This window comes from Ictidomys tridecemlineatus, chromosome 4, assembly GCF_052094955.1.
Source record: "Ictidomys tridecemlineatus isolate mIctTri1 chromosome 4, mIctTri1.hap1, whole genome shotgun sequence".
Lineage (NCBI taxonomy): Eukaryota > Metazoa > Chordata > Mammalia > Rodentia > Sciuridae > Ictidomys > Ictidomys tridecemlineatus.
In genome coordinates, this window is record NC_135480.1 from 33,024,891 (window position 1) to 33,041,133 (window position 16,243).

Genomic DNA, 16,243 nt, shown 5'->3' on the forward strand with positions numbered 1-16,243 from the left:
TAAAGCCACTCATTAAGCACCCCCCATAGTCTCAATCTTATTTTATTATTTACTCTTCAAAATCACTTGTTATGTATTTTTAGGGGTTCCTGACCAATATGGTCCCATAAGAATAACACCTTCCTGAGTTTTGTGAGATAATTTATTAAATTATTGAATCTGAGATGGTAGTGCGAATCCTAGAATTTGTAGCCACTAGGCCAGAAATGAGGGTGACCTGGAGATCCCCAAACATGTAACTAGTGTCTGAATTTGGGACACTATTGTGAGGGACTGTGCCTTAACCTTGCAAACTCTTTACATTGGACTCTCACTCCTTAACTTTAAAATTTTCTACAAGTAAAACTATAATAATTAAAACAGCATGGTACTTATGGCATTAAAGACAGGCATAGATACAAATGCAATAGAATTCAGAGTCCAGAAATAAACCAGTACATCTATAATCTGTGGCCAGTTGACTTTTAACAAAGTTGCCAAGATGATTCATTGGGTAAAGAATAGTTTCTTCAACCAGTGGTGGTAATACAATGGATATTCACAGCAGAAGACGAAAGTTGGACACCTATTTCATATCTACAAAAATGAACTCAAAATAGGTCAAAAATCCAAATACAAGAGCTTAAAACCATAAAACTCTTATGAGAAAATGTAGGGGTAAATTTTTATGACCTGGAATTTGGCAGTGGATTCATAGACATGATGCCAAAAGCATAAGCAATAAAAGAATGCCTCCTCTTCCCCCCGCAAGAAATCAGACTTCATCAAATTAAAAAGAGTTTGTGCATCAAACAGCATTATAAATAAAGTAAAGAGATAATTTACAGAATGGGAGAAAATATCATGTAACCGATAAGGGTTTAATATTGACAATTAATAAAGAATTTATATACAAAACAACCTAATTAAAAAATAAGCAAAGGACCCGAATAAACATTTATACATAGAAGATGTACAAATGTCAACAAGCACCTGAAAAGATGCTCAACATCCTTAGTCATTAAGGAAATGCAAATCAAAACTTCAATATAATACAACTATACACACACACACACACAAAGGCTGACTATCAAAAAGTGCACATGCATGCACAAACATACACACACACACACACAGAAAATAGCAAGTGTTGATTAGTATGTGGGGAAATTGGAACCCCTTTGTACTGGTTGTGAGAATGTAAAATGGTGCAGCTACTTTGGAAAATAATTGGGTAGTTTCATCAAAAAATAAACAGAAATACCACATGGCCCTGCAATTCCACTTTTTGTATTCAAAAAGTTGAAAACAAGTGCTCAAATAAGCATATATATATGCATGTTCATAGCAGTACTATACACAGTAGCCCAAAACTAGATATCAATTGTCCAGAAATAGATATAGAAATAAATTAATGTAGAAACATATGGTGGAATGTTATTCAACCATGAAAAGGAATGAAGGTCAGACAATGCTACAATATGATGAATTCTGAAAGAATTGTACTCAGTGAAAGAAATCAGACATAAAAGATAACATATTGTTTGATTCCATCTATATGAAATATCCAGAATAGCTAACTCTACAGACAATATGCAAACAGATGGTTTCCAGTTGCTCAGGGGAGGAGATTGTGATTGCTTAGTGTGTAGTGGGTTTATTTTTTGGAAAAAGGAAATGTTTGGGAACTACAAAGAGATGGTTGCACATTTCAGTCTACTAAATGCTAGAGTTGTTCACTTTAAAACCGTTGATTTTATGTTATGTGAATTTCACCATAAATTATTATTATTATTTTTTAAAGACAACTGAAGAACTGATTCATTCCAGTTGTCCCAGCCAAGGCCACCCTAGTTCAACTGACAGCCAGCTGATTTTCAAGACATGTGAGCAAGCTTAGCTAAGACCAGCAGAACCATTCAGCTAATGTGCAGACTCATGACTAAAAAAATGCCTATTGTTTTATGCTACTGAATTTCAAGGTGGTTTGTTTTGTAGCATTACTGTGGCAATAGATACCAATATAGATATTCATAATTAATAAGTATTTTGACATAATCTTTGTTCACTGATTAAATAGGTAAGTTCTACTCCTAAGCCTTAATCCTATTTATTGTCAAAGAGAAATTTTCCTAAACTATCCCTAAATTTTTTTCTCAGAATTTTATAGATCAAACAACATTTTAGGATAATTTTTACAATATGTATCCTGATTTATCTACTGTCTTTCCTACTCCCACATCCCCTCCCCTCCCTTCACTCTCCTCTGCCTAATCCAAAGTACTTCCATTTGTTCCCTAGCCTGCCCCCACCCCTTATTGTGAATTTGCATCCACATATCAGAGAAAACTTTTAGCCTTTGGCTTTTAGGGATTGGTTTATTTCGTTTAGCATGATATTCTGCACCCATTTACCAACTCCATTAATTTACCTGCAAATGCCATAATTTTATTCTTCTGTAAGGCTGAGTAATATTCTGTTATGCATATATACCAGATTTTCTTTCTCCCCTCATCTGTTGAAGAGCATCTAGTTGGTTCCATAGTTTGGCTATTGTGAATTGAGCTGCTGAAAACATTGATTTGGTTGCATCACTTTAGTATGCTGATTTTAAGTCCTTTGGGCATAAACCAAGGCATGGGATAGCAGGGTCAAATGGTGGTTCTATTCCAAGTTTTCTGAGGAATCTCCATTCTGCTTTCCAGAGTGATTACACCAATTTGCAGTCCCACCAGCAGTGTATGAATGTACCTTTTCCCCCATATTATCACCAACATTTATTTTTGCTTATATTCTTGATAACTGCCATTCTGACTGGAGTGAGATGAAAAAAAAAAACAAGGCACGGTGACACATGCATTTAATCCCAGTGATTTGGGAGGTTGAGGCACAAGGTTCAAATGTTCGAGGAAAGCCTTGGTAATTTAGCAAGACCCTGTCTCAAAAAAATAAAAAAGGGGTGGAGATGTAGCTCAGTGATAAAACACCTCTAGGTTCAACCCCTACTACCAAACAAAAATAACAGTAAAGAACAAAAGCCCTAGATAATAGCTAACTGAAATTCATTCATTTAAACATTTACTATGGTCCTGAAATTAATGTAAGTCTGTGACTGCTTTTCAGATATTTGAATATTTATTATTTTAATATATTCCAGGTTAAATATCCTTGTCTCTCCAAGTGCTTATCTGACCCCTCATTATCCTTGTCACTTTTATTATTCTTTGTGACCCTAAAGCAGCCCTACCTCATTATGTAACATACAGCCATGTTACTATTCCTTTTAGATACATCATACCGTTAACCTTAATGTGTACTGAATTTGCAGTCAATTAAAGTCCCAAGTTTTTGCTCACAATTTGCTTTTTAAATTAGTTTTAATTAGTTATACATGACAGTAGAATGCACTATGATACATCATACATAAGTGAGTATAATTTCTCATTTTTCTGGTTGTATATGATCCCACTGGACCTGTAATCATATATACACATACGGTAATAATATCCGATTCATTCTACTATTCTATCCCCCTACCCTAAAACCCCTGCTTCCCTTCACTCCCCTCTACCTAATCTAAAGTAACTATTCTTCCTGAGCTCCCCGTGCTTATTGTGAGTTAGCATCCACATATCAGAGAAAACATTTGGCCTTTCATTTTTGGGGATTGGCTTATTTCTCTTAGCATGATATTCTTCAGCTCTATCCTTTTATCTTTAAATGCCATAATTTCATTCTTCTTTAAGGCCGAGTAGTATTCCACTGTGTGTGTGTTTGTGTGTGTGTGTGTGTTTGTATGTGTGTGTGTGCATGTGTTTGTATGTGTGTGTGTGCGTATGTATCATGTTTTCTTTGTCCATTTATCTGTTTAAGGGCATCTAAGTTGGTTTCATAGTTTAGCTGTTGTGAGTTGAGCTGCTACCACAATTTGCTTTTAAGCTAATTTTACCCTATGCTATTCTTCTACTGCTAAGTTTATAGATAATTAGACTAGAACATTTTGTATAGATTCCTATTAAATTTCTACTTCTAAGGTTTTTATTTCGTAGTTTAGCTTGTTAAGATTTCTCAGATATTTAATCTGTAAAAACCCAGGGATTAATAGTTTCTCCCATTTTTGTCATTAGTAGTGTAAATTCTGCATGAATATCAATTTAACAACTTTCCCAAGTTATTTCTAAAAGTGTTGACCAGAACATAATTAGGAACAGAGATCTTTAGCATCCAAATAAAGTATTCTTCAAATTAAAACATCCCCCTATAAATATGTTTGTTCATTTAGTTATGAATCTACTTATCTCCAACTTAAACACAAGTCTTTTAATTGTACCACTCTACTAACACTATTTTCAAAACTGATATGTCTTTCATAACTTGTATATTGAACCAGTGTTTAAATCTTTATCATGGATTGAAGGACGTTCATGATTTCATCCCTCCTTACCCAACTTCTCTATCTTTACTTGGTTTTACTGGCCCCATTCTCTCTACACTTAAGGTTGTTTGTTTCTTTTCCTCAAATCCTCTTTCATATTCCATTGCCTCATCATACAATGTTTCCTTTATTTGGATTCTCTTCTACCTTATTCTCTTTGTGAGCTATTAAGTCTTAGATTAAATATTATGTCTAAAAATTCTCCCAACATTGTCTTGTCCCTGTTACCCTTTCCCCTCTTGTCTAGGACAATGTGTTTGTTAGGAGGTCTCTTGAGAACCAGAACCTGTTTCTCTCTCTTTCTTTCTCTCTCTCTCTCTCTCTCTCTCTCTCTCTCTCTCTCTCTCTCTCTCTCTCTCTCTCTCTCTCTCTCTCTCTCTCTCTCTCAATTTATTATCATTGGATTATGTACACAGGGAAGTCCAAAGCTTTGTGGTTAGAGATGGCAAACTGGAGATAACTGATGGGCAGTTACAGCTGGAGTTACTAAGACTTTTTATTCTTCAATTGATTGGATTGGGCCCACCCACAGTAGGGAGGGAAATTTGCTTTGCTCGGTCTATTGATTCAGATGTATATCTCATCCAGAAATATCTTCACAGACACGACTAGAAAAATATTCAGACAAACCTATGGGTACCCTCTCACCTTGACAAGTTGAACATAAAGTATGTATTGCAGATAGGTATCCCTATTACATTCATAGATTCTTCTATGTAGTAATCATTACACTGAAATTAATAAAACTTCTTAGAGAGTTATTTGTCTAATGGTTGTCTCTTCTCTAGACTGTGACCTCTATGAAAATGGAAATCATATAATCATCTCTGTAATCCCATGTTTATCTCAGGGCTAAATAATATAGAGTAGTCATTGAAAGTAAAGTATGTAGTACAAAAATCAGAATATTGCCTTAGTTTAGGAAGCATTGTATTATATTCCTTTTGATGAAAGTGAAAAAATTCAGGCACTAATAATCTAGTCAAAATGCTTCCCCCTCCTTTTATGCACTAAAAATGCCTACCACAACCCTCATATGACTAGTAGCACTGCTGTTTTGCCAATTGTTGGTCCTGGAAATGGCATTGCTTTCTTAGCTAAGGGTGGGTAACTCAAAAGAATAAAGCCTGCTGCCTACATTCAGGCTCCATATGAGGGCCCTGTGTGTGTGTGTGTGTGTGTGTGTGTGTGTGTGTGTATGTATGTTTATTCTGATTCTGTTTATTACTTTCTTCAGGAAAGAAATTGTAAGCCAGAGTAACATTCAGTCATAACTTTCTTTGTCTTTGACTTTTAAATAGTTAAAAGTAAGCAATCATGAATTTAAATAGAAGGCTTGGATAGGAGGTTTGCACACCTGTTTTACATGTTCTTCTATCTTGTTGCAGATATACCTGGAAAGGGCTGTATGTAATTGTCATTATCTTGCTTAAGGGCAATAGATCATAGCCACAGTCTATTGAGACCTGCAACACGTTGGAAAAAATAATGGTTATATGCTAGTGGTGGAACTCTCAGTCTCTGCACAAGGAATTGCCCCCAAGAATCTACCCCTCTGTTTATTAAATATTTGTCTAATAGCAAATGATCCCATTTTTGGCTCCTAATGATTACTGTTTGTTTTTCTGAGGATTCACAAAACTACTTTTCATTTTGCTTTAAAACTTTTCAGAGAATTAAGGTCAAGCGTACAGACAAAATTTCTTTATTATTAAGCACATAGGCTTCTCTTCAATCCTTGAGTTCTTTCCTCAGTTACCTTTATTTCTCAGGTTTTGGGAAATGTAAAAATTTAGGTCTCTTGCTGAAGAGAGGGGTGCCAGTGCTGGTGGTAATTATCAGTGCTTTAACCACTGTAGGACAATAATTGACATATACAAAGACCACCAGTTAAGAGCCACTCTGGAATGGGAAGATGCCACACAGGAAAAGTCTACAGACTGTGCTTTCTGTGATTGCCTTGGCTTAGGGTTACTTGGACTTGCTTCTCAGTATGTCCCAGTGATTTCTATGAAATCAAACTTGGATTGTACTTGTTGCTTAGATAAAAAACAGAATATGCTAAGTAATTACTAATTTATATTTTTTACTCTTCATCTACAGAGGGTATTAAGAAATTTTAAAGCCTTTTGATGGCAGTTGGTGACTTTCTACTACAATTAGAAAGTCATCTTCTATTAGAATGAGAAGTTGTACATTAAAATTTATAAAGTAGTTTAACTTACTCATATACTCTTTAGTATCTGTTGGAAATTCCCTTTTGAGGTCTTTAAAACTTGATTCTCTTTTATATTTCTAAAGAGATGATCATCACTCATTGGGCTAAATTCGCATCATTATTTTATATGTATATATTTGTGTCTGTGTGTATACTGATGAGACGATTGGACCTAAGGGAGTTTTACCACTGAGCTGCATCCCTGGTACTTTTTATTTTTTACTTTGAGGCAGAATCTTGCTGAGTTGCTGAGGCTGACCTTTACTTCTGACCCTCCTGCCTCAGTCTCCCAATGGTTGGGATTATAGGTATATTCCAGGCTCATATCAATTTTTAACCCAGATTTGATCTTTCCTCCTCCTCTTTAAGTGTGTCTATCTTCTGGTATTTATATCTCTTATTCTTAGTCTTTGAACTCAAACACCAAAAATCTGACTCTAATGACTTATCTATGATCCCAGAAATATTTTAAAATTTATTATAAAAATACAATATAATTTATAAATGTGTTATAAATATATTATATAAAGTATAATTGGAAAGAAGAAAGCAGATTAGTAATCCCCAGACTTTGGGAAGGCGTAATGGCAGGTATCTGATGGGTATGGTATTTCTTTTGGTGCCCATGAAAATGTCCTGAAATTAGTGACAAGAGCTGTACAGCCTTGTAAATACTATTTAAAAAATCACTGTATATTTTGAAGGAGTGTTATCACTGAGAACATGCATTGTGGTTTAATCAAATTGTTATTAAAAAGCCCCTCAAAAAAAGAAAAAAATAAGCATCATTGCCAATGAAAACAAATAGCCTAATAGTTACTACCTGTTATAAAACCATTTCTTAGAAAACTTTCTGAGAATGCAACTCAGCAAAGAATAAATAAGAAATAGTAGATACATGTAAAATGTAAAAACTATAAAAATGTTAATTATAGAAGATTCTGCTTTATGAAACAAATATGGAGAAAAAAATCCCAAAAGGGAACCTTCTGTTGTAATTGCTGAAAGTGCTAAAATCTTTTAGCCAGTCATATTTAAAATGCAAATATTTCATAAATCCTAAATAAAAATTTAAAATGTAAGTAATAGGTTGACTTAACATTGACATTTAAGAGGACAAAACTGCTTTACCCACATTAACTGGCTCCTAGATTTCTCTAAATGACATGTATCAAGTATTATTATTATGATTCCTGCTTTTTAAACTTTTTTAAAAAGAAAAAAGTTAATTACATTTTTGAGATTAGAGTGATTATGAATGTAACTAGAATTTTGAGACATTTTATAATTAGCATACTTTTAAATGTTATTTACATATGGAAATGTTTCATATGCTTGATCTTATTCATAAATTATACATCATTTCCTACTGGGTCAAAAGTTAATTTGTGCCTCATTTACCAACATTTGTGTTAAACTTTTGGGTATAGTAATGTAAATTTAAAAAATCATCTATAGCCATTAAAGTTTCAGTTATAGAGCAAGCAATTATACAGTTACATTTCTAAGGGTCATTATTTCTAGTTTATGTTAAATGTATTTAATGTTTTGTGTATTATACTTTTGAGAATTCACTCAAAGAAAATATACAGAGCTTTGACGTTCACATAAGTACACCAACTATTCAATTTTTGTGTATGGATATAGACCAAAGCCACATAAAAATAGTGAATTCTCAGTAATTCTCTAAGTACTCTTAAGTTGCATGTATGCCAACTCAATTAAGTTATTTTACGTCATTACTAAATATCAACTATTTAGATGCCAAATTGAGTTCACAAAATTCTTGTATTTCAGATGCACATACTTTTGTTGAGGGGAAAGGAAAGATTCAAACAATAGAATCCCAGCTTATTTCTACTTGTATAAATCAAGTCATTTAAATAAATGAATTGTGTATGCTGACCTGTTCTACCAATGTGCTACTGGGGGTGTATGAAAAAAAGATGTGCATGGTGGTGGAAGTAGAAAGAGGCATAAAGCGTATTGGAAAACTACCAAATGTCCCCTGCAAATGGGCCCTATTCAGAATCAGTAAGCGTATGATGAGTGAAGTGGTTTTGAATATCGCCTTTAGATTCCATGCTGTTACAAGGCCAGCCCTGAACATGGCAACTCTTATTTCCACACACAGTACCTCTTCACTCTCAATTTAACCCCAAAATCTGATGAACCCATTACTCCATACTTGATTTCATGGAACAAGGAGTAGATATAGTTACAAATGATCAATCACAAGCCGTGAACCAAAGCAGCAAGGCATTAACAATTCACACCATTTCGGTCCACTTGCTCAAGCAGAAGATGTGCCAGCATATTTAATGCACAGCTACTTCGTTCAGTTTAAGAAAAGACATGACTCAGGCTGCATTTTCAAAACAGAAGGGATTTTCTAAGATTTCATACTTCCTAAACCCAATGTCAGCCTTCATCCACATATCAGTAATTAAAATAACCAGGTGTCCTGTAAGGGTCATAATGTCTAAATCAAATTTTACTCAGGTAAAAACAACATGACCTAAGAAATTCTTTCCTCCAAAGCATCCCTATTCTGTTTGATCCTATCATATAAATCAATGTCTCTTACAGCAGTATTATAACACTGTAGACCCCACAGGCAATATGCCGTCAGTTTAATAGGATCACTGAAAAACTAAAGCAGCTGTGAAAGATTGCTCTAAGTATAGCAATCCTGTGCTTGTCATTTTGTTCAGTGGAGGAAAAATCCAAATTTGGGTAGGCATCAGTATTTAAGAAAACAACTGCTAAATCTTTTCTCATAAGTACCTTAGGGACAATAAGATTTGACATATAACATATAAACAAAAGTACACAGCAGCTGTTAGTTTAGTTTTGTTTGAATAAAAATACACTGATACATAAATCAAGCAATAGGAGACAGTATGCTCTTCATCATTCAATCTTCCCTGAAAATGTGCTTTTGAGTGGCGTCTGCTGGTGGATGTGGGACTAGGAGCTTTCCAACTATTACCTAAAATGAGTAAGAAGCATCAAAACACGAACATACCTTGGCACTGGTTCAGACTGCCTTCAGGCATACTTCCTGGATTGGGAAGCAGTCAAATCTTAGTAAAATCTTAGTAACTTTAAGAACTCACTCTGTTTTGTCCAAAAAAAAAAAAAACAAAACAAAAAAACTTTTTAGGTCAACTTCATTTTTAAAAATAAATTATATTTGAATTACTGGGAAATTTCCAAATGTCTAAATGTATTTCTGAACACACCCTACTAACAATAGCTTAGTGTTTTTGAGACTTTGCTCTGCAGCATGCTGCTGCAAAACATATAGAAGTTTCTTTATAGACAACAATGCTCTGGGTGGTGCTTTTCTTTCATAGTTTCATACACTCCGACTCAAATGTGAAAATTAAAATTTACAATTATGTAAGTTATGGTTCTGGATATTTAATTGGCAAGAGTTTTTATTTTAGTTGGAAAGAAGTTATTAAAGCCTTTCATTGTTTCCTGTGCTTTTAAAAATATATAAATAAAAATTCTGATATTTTGTTTCCCATAGTAGATCCAAATGCATTATGTAAAGATTCTCTTTTAATGAAATGTGTTGCCTTTGGAAAGAATGTATATTCCCTAGGTATAGTTCTTGACAGAACATTCCAGTCTGTACTTCACTGATGAGTTCCACTAGCTTTGAGGTTTCTCTTTAGAGGGATTCTTGGCCCCTTGTAATGTTGTACTCCCATCATGTATGTAAGTAGAAGATGGTTTTTAATATAGGTCCTTCTTTTTTTTTTTTTTAAAGAGAGAGGAGAGAGAGAGAGAGAGAGAATTTTTTTTAATATTTATTTTTTACTTCTCGGCGGACACAACATCTTTGTTTGTATGTGGTGCTGAGGATCGAACCCGGGTCGCACGCATGCCAGGCGAGCGCGCTACCGCTTGAGCCACATCCCCAGCCCCAATATAGGTCCTTCTTGAAGGATAAACAGTTTATGTTGTATTTAGCATTCAAATTAATTATTTAAAGTCTTTGGAATTACTTTTCTTATTTAAAGTAGCTATTTTGATTGTCATCTAATATTATTACTCTGCTATTTTATTGTGTGTCTCTCCCCATAAAAGCATGATTTATGACAGCAACATAAAGTTCATATGGGTTTTCCAAGGACTTTTTGAAATAGCCACCTCTGACCTTCTCCTGGGTTGTTAATGCTTCACTGCCAAATCTCATGGGATTTAAAAAATTATATGTTTCCATACTTTTCATGATAATGCTATAAGGAAAATTAAAATAAAACAATTGACATCACCTTAAATGTGCTCTTATCCTGATATGTCCATGTTCATTTATGAAATTTTGGTAAACTTTTTAATAAGATTATGGAAAGTTACAGGCTTTTTGTGATTCTGTATGGCTGTACTCATGATCTTAAAACTTACCTAAAAGACTGGCCACAGTATATCTGAAGTACCATTTATCCAGGGAACAGTCACTGAGCACTGCTTTTACCAAACTAAAAATACACCATGTCCCATTATGCTACTTAGCCCGATTCAATCATTCTACAATGTAAAACTCACATTGTATCCTTGAATATATGCAATTATTATTTATTAAATAAAAATAAAACAAACAAGCAATGACTTCAAACTCCAAAGAGTTTGAAATTTATTAAGAAAAGGAAGTGGGAAGAGAGAAGATAAATAATAATACAAATCAATAAGAAAAAAAAAGAGTATAACATAAGCCATAGGAAGCATAGAGGAGGAAACAATTAGTTGTTCTTAAATAACTTAGGTGTTTATGCCAGAGGATATAATAATTGATTTGATATATCACCAAGTGGAAAAAGTGAAGAAATTCAAAGGAAATGAAACAGAATAAGTGAGAAAATATTAGTTCATAGTTATGAAATTAGTAGTTATTACTTTTGGTCCCTTGATGAATTTGCCCATATTGCTCAGTACTAGCCTCATTTTGTTTATATGTTCTATTTACCTAATAACCTCAGTCTTAGCTCCAAACCCATTGAAATTATTAATTTCAATTTACCATATATACATAATCTGAGATTAAACAACATTCATAAAAAGCAGTTATTCACAAAATTTTTCACTTTTGCAGTGATAAAAATGATACCAGTGGATTGATCCCATTTGACTGACTGAAGCATGCATACTGGTAAATTTCAGGGATGATTAATTTTTAATTCACTTATCTAAGAGCCTGCTTTTATGGCAAATACTGAAAATACAGAAAAACTAAAGCTCTTATCTCAAGTAAATAGGAGAAACAAGGCAGACTACTTGCAATAAGGACCTCTACCTAAGAAGAAATGTTTATGTCTACTTAAACACAGAAATTTAAAGAAACACAGGATATCCTTACTGAATGAGGCAATATTTCTGTGTAGCATTTTAAAGGAAACATATAAGGTTTGAAGGACACAGAAAATAATGTCCTGGAGTTCTTTCCATGTGAAAGGCATATTTTTTTTTCACTCAGTATCTACCATGGGATTTGCTAGCTTGACGTGACATCCAGCTTTATGTTCTTTCAAGGCTGAAACATATCTATTGACCTTTCTAAATCATTGTCCTAATTTCTTGCACATATTTATATAATAGTATTTAAAAGAATGAAGTTTTCAGAAAGAGAGAAAATGATAACTAATTCTATATAAAAGAAGAAAACCATTGGTTAATAATTTTTATCAGCTCCTATTTGCTATAGAATATATTAATTCCCACTAAAAACCATAAAAAAATCACACCTATATTAGAACTATGATTGGAATTGAAAGGTCAAATGACTTAGTTTTTAATAAATTAACTGGTCACTTATATTTTGAAACTACTTTTAAGGCCAAAACTCCTTTTTCTTTTTAATGGACTCTAACTGCTTAATACATTTTATTTTTTCAACATAGCATATTTATCTGATTTATACTTCCTTCCCAAGTATTTAGGCGTATCATTTTCTTATGTTTTCTGTACCTTCCTACTTAGTGGAAACATTGTTTGTTCTTGGAGTATGCTTTGTCTTCCTTTTCAAGAAGATCATCAAAGTTACTAGTTTGCAGCTTCCAAAAAGAAAAAGCCTTCTAATCCCTAGTTCAGAGGCTAACCTTTATTAGTGCTCTTGTGGTTATAATGAGGACCCTGCTTCCAGCAGGGAGATTCTGGAATACTGAACAGATTATTCAACAAGTTCAGAGCAGATTCTGAAGTCCCTTATAAAACCTGCTTGTGAATACTGCTTTCTTTGCTTTACTGTTTCTGGTTTCCATAGTATTCCTAATTATATAAATCATGTGGAGCATGGGAGCTATTTTCTATCCAATATCAGTTGACAATGCTTATGTTGTGGTATAATTTTAATTTTTTTCCAAGTCAGACATTTTAAAAAAATTCTTACAAAGTGTCAAACTCTGAAAAAAGTAGTTTTGTTTTTGAAAATCTAGTAAGTGATTGTTTTTGGAATCTATCATGCTGATATAAAGAATCAGCAAGTTATTTTATGATGAGCAAGCATGGGTAATACTGGTGAAGCTGATAAATTTTTCTCAGGTTTGAATTCAAGATTAACTTATGGATGTAGATCTTTTCAGTTTATCACTTACTTCCCAATTTATTTAACTTTATTTCAATTTAAGTTCTATTCATCTAGTGCTTTTCAATGTTCAAAATGTGTGTTGGTTAAATGAGTATGAATTCAAGGTATATAAATTAAAATCTAATACATAGTAATTTATTGTGGCAATAAACTAAAAGTGCTGATATTTTTAAGCTAGGTTTTTTTCTTTTTAGGAGAAATTGTAATCAAGATTGGTTTTTCTAAACATTTTTTGAAAGATTGAAGAATTATGATACTTAAAATAAGCTATTTCTATTTTAGTTTTTTTATAGTATATACATAATTATGAACTTTTAAAAAAGTCTGAGGCACTCCTTATGGTAAAACTTATAGAGAAAAGGAGTGGCTCTAAAAGAATAAAAATAGGATTGATAGATGAATCTTAGGAATTAGTTTTCAAGCTGGATGAGTGAATTTCATGCATATATCTGATAAGATGTCTAAATAGTCATAGGGCTGTAATTTCTTTTTAACTTTATTTATAGTAGTAGAAAAAAATCTTAAGCTCTATTTCTAACATTCTCCTAAGTGTTGAATATATTAGACAGACTTCAGATTGTGCTTTGGTAGAGTTGTAGAACTTAGTGCCATAAAGTGCATAACTTTTTTACTAAGAGCAAAATTCAGCAGAATACCAGTAGCAAAGGCCATTTGCATAACTCAGCCTCTCAGCAGCTCAGCTGAACCTAATTGTAATTCAATTTCCAGACTGCTTCCCTAGGCCTGGCTGCATAAAATATGCAACATATAACATAACCAATGGTACAGGACCTACTTTCTTTACTGGCAATCTATTTAATTTCTTTTCTGGTATATGTATTAGAATAAGGTAACTAAGATATATAGCTATTTTGTATATTTATATTTGGATCATATGTGTACACTTAAATATTAAGACCAAGTGTAAAAAAGTGATATTCTTTCATTTTTTCTGAGTTCCAAGTGTGCTTATTATTTCTTTCTTTCTGTTTTTTTTTCCCAGAGGAAAATTAAATCTTGAAAAATGTTAGCTAGCTGCCATGTTATTTGAGTATTTTACACTAGAAAGACTTTATAAGCTAATCATGTGAAAAAGTGTATAAACATGTCTGTCAAGTCCATATGGATGTTGCATTACAGATCTACAAGTAAATATCTTTTATCTATTTACAAAATGCCTGCTGGATAAGCATTCCTAAATCCTTGACTAGTTTTATATCTCAGAAACTTAAAAACAAAAAGGTATAGTTAAAATGCTTAAGATTCTCCCCTTATTTTTAAACAGTCTGCCACCCTATTTTTGGGGTTACTTAAGAAATGGCAGTGACAATCCTGGAATAGGATGGTTTATAAAGGTGAGGATTTTATTTTATGAATAATTTCCAGATGTGATGTTTTAGGTATATAGACTCTGCTACAGGAAGCTATATACAGAAACAACATGGATCTTACAATTTTATCAGGACAATGCAAGTAGATTTCAGCAAGGTTGGTTCCAACTCATCTGTGATAAATGAGAAGATAAGGCAATCAGTGCACACCATGACACTCTGTGCAGCTAGTTAGGCACACTTCAGAACTATTCAGGTGTGCTCTCAAAGCTTATGAGTCTTGCATGGGGGGGGTGTCTCAATATAAATACATCCTTCATGGTGGCCACTAGTAATGCAGGAATTGCCTCTCTAAGACTTAACCCAGGTCAGATATAAATAATAGATGTTAAGAGTTAGCTCTGGTATTGGGGCTGTGTTCCAGGCAGTGTATTTCGGTTGGGTCAAAAGAATTTTTTTTTCCTCTTCTTCTCTTGCATAGTTCCTCTGCTTGAAAAATGCCTTCAAAATTCCATCACACCTTTGCGGGGACCACTTTGGGTCTCTAAGGGAGAAGGTTTCAGCCCCTCAGGAGCTAAGATGTACATCCAAGGAGTTCTTTTGGCCTTGTACCAACGATTACAGTCTGCAAAAAAATATTATAAACAGGTGAGTCATCCCTCTTTAAAAACTACTTTATTATATGTTTTAAAAATGTACTCGGTTATATAGAGGAAATGATTGGCATCATGTCATAAAAGAACTGTGACATGTATTTTGTGAGCTCAGTGCCCGTTAGGGAGCCAAAATGCTGCTTCTGTAATCTGAAAGCCAACAATAATGGGGCTAATTGTATCTGTCTTTTGGTATGGGATGTCATATGTCTCATCTTTTCTTGCTGAGTACCGTGCAAAGCAAAGGCAACTCCTTATGTGGAAATTCTATAGAGAGTTGCTTTGAGAAAATGAATAGCTTCTAAGTCATTTGAAGGTTTAGCTTCCTATTTTCCTTTTCATTATAAAACCAGATTGCTTACAAGAGAAGTTGGACTAAAATAAAACAAATCATAGTCTGTAAAAACGAAATTGTGGATTAACTTCACATGTCAAGAGTAACTTATTTCACTTATGCTTATTTAACCTGTGTGTTTTAGGATCTAAAACATAGAAATAGAATTAGTGTATTTAAACCAGGTAAAACTAGATTTGTCTTTTAATTTCTATATATCTGTTCCATAATTGTGGTGTGTGTGTGTGTGTGTGTGTGTGTGTGTGTGAAGACTTTGAAATTTTAATAACTACTTATAGGGATTTTTGACTTACCTTAAAGTAGAATTCTCATTGTAAAGCAGAATAATTGATACCATTTATAAAATAAAAATGTAGTTGTCACATTTTCAAAATTCTCTTTGCACTTGTTCTTAAGAAACAAGCATACATTTTTACCATGTTAAAAAGGACTACATTTTACATTTTGAACTAGGAGGTTATGGATTAGAACTGGGCTCATTATCTCAGGCCACAGTCTGTTGAAAAATGAATATTTTGAAATTATCATGCTATTCTCTGTGTGCAGAAAGGATGGTGAAGGAGGTGGGAATGATATGTCAGTCTTGATGTTCACACAGCACCTCCTGCTGTCTGGTTCAGAAAAGAACAATTTGTATTGACTTGGAGAGTGTGTTGAAGTAAGGTATTCAGAACTAT

At 33.5% G+C, this 16,243-nt stretch overlaps 1 protein-coding gene across 2 annotated transcripts in view; it reads left to right on the forward strand.

Moving 5' to 3' along the window:
• The window catches only part of Dcdc1 (doublecortin domain containing 1), a 485,491-nt gene that overhangs the window by 100,284 nt on the left and 368,964 nt on the right, over positions 1–16,243 (forward strand). For both annotated transcript variants that reach the window (XM_040284557.2, XM_078046288.1), the window contains one exon: positions 15,040–15,206. In XM_040284557.2, the coding sequence (XP_040140491.2) occupies positions 15,040–15,206 (167 nt within the window). The remainder of the gene's footprint in view (positions 1–15,039; positions 15,207–16,243) is intronic.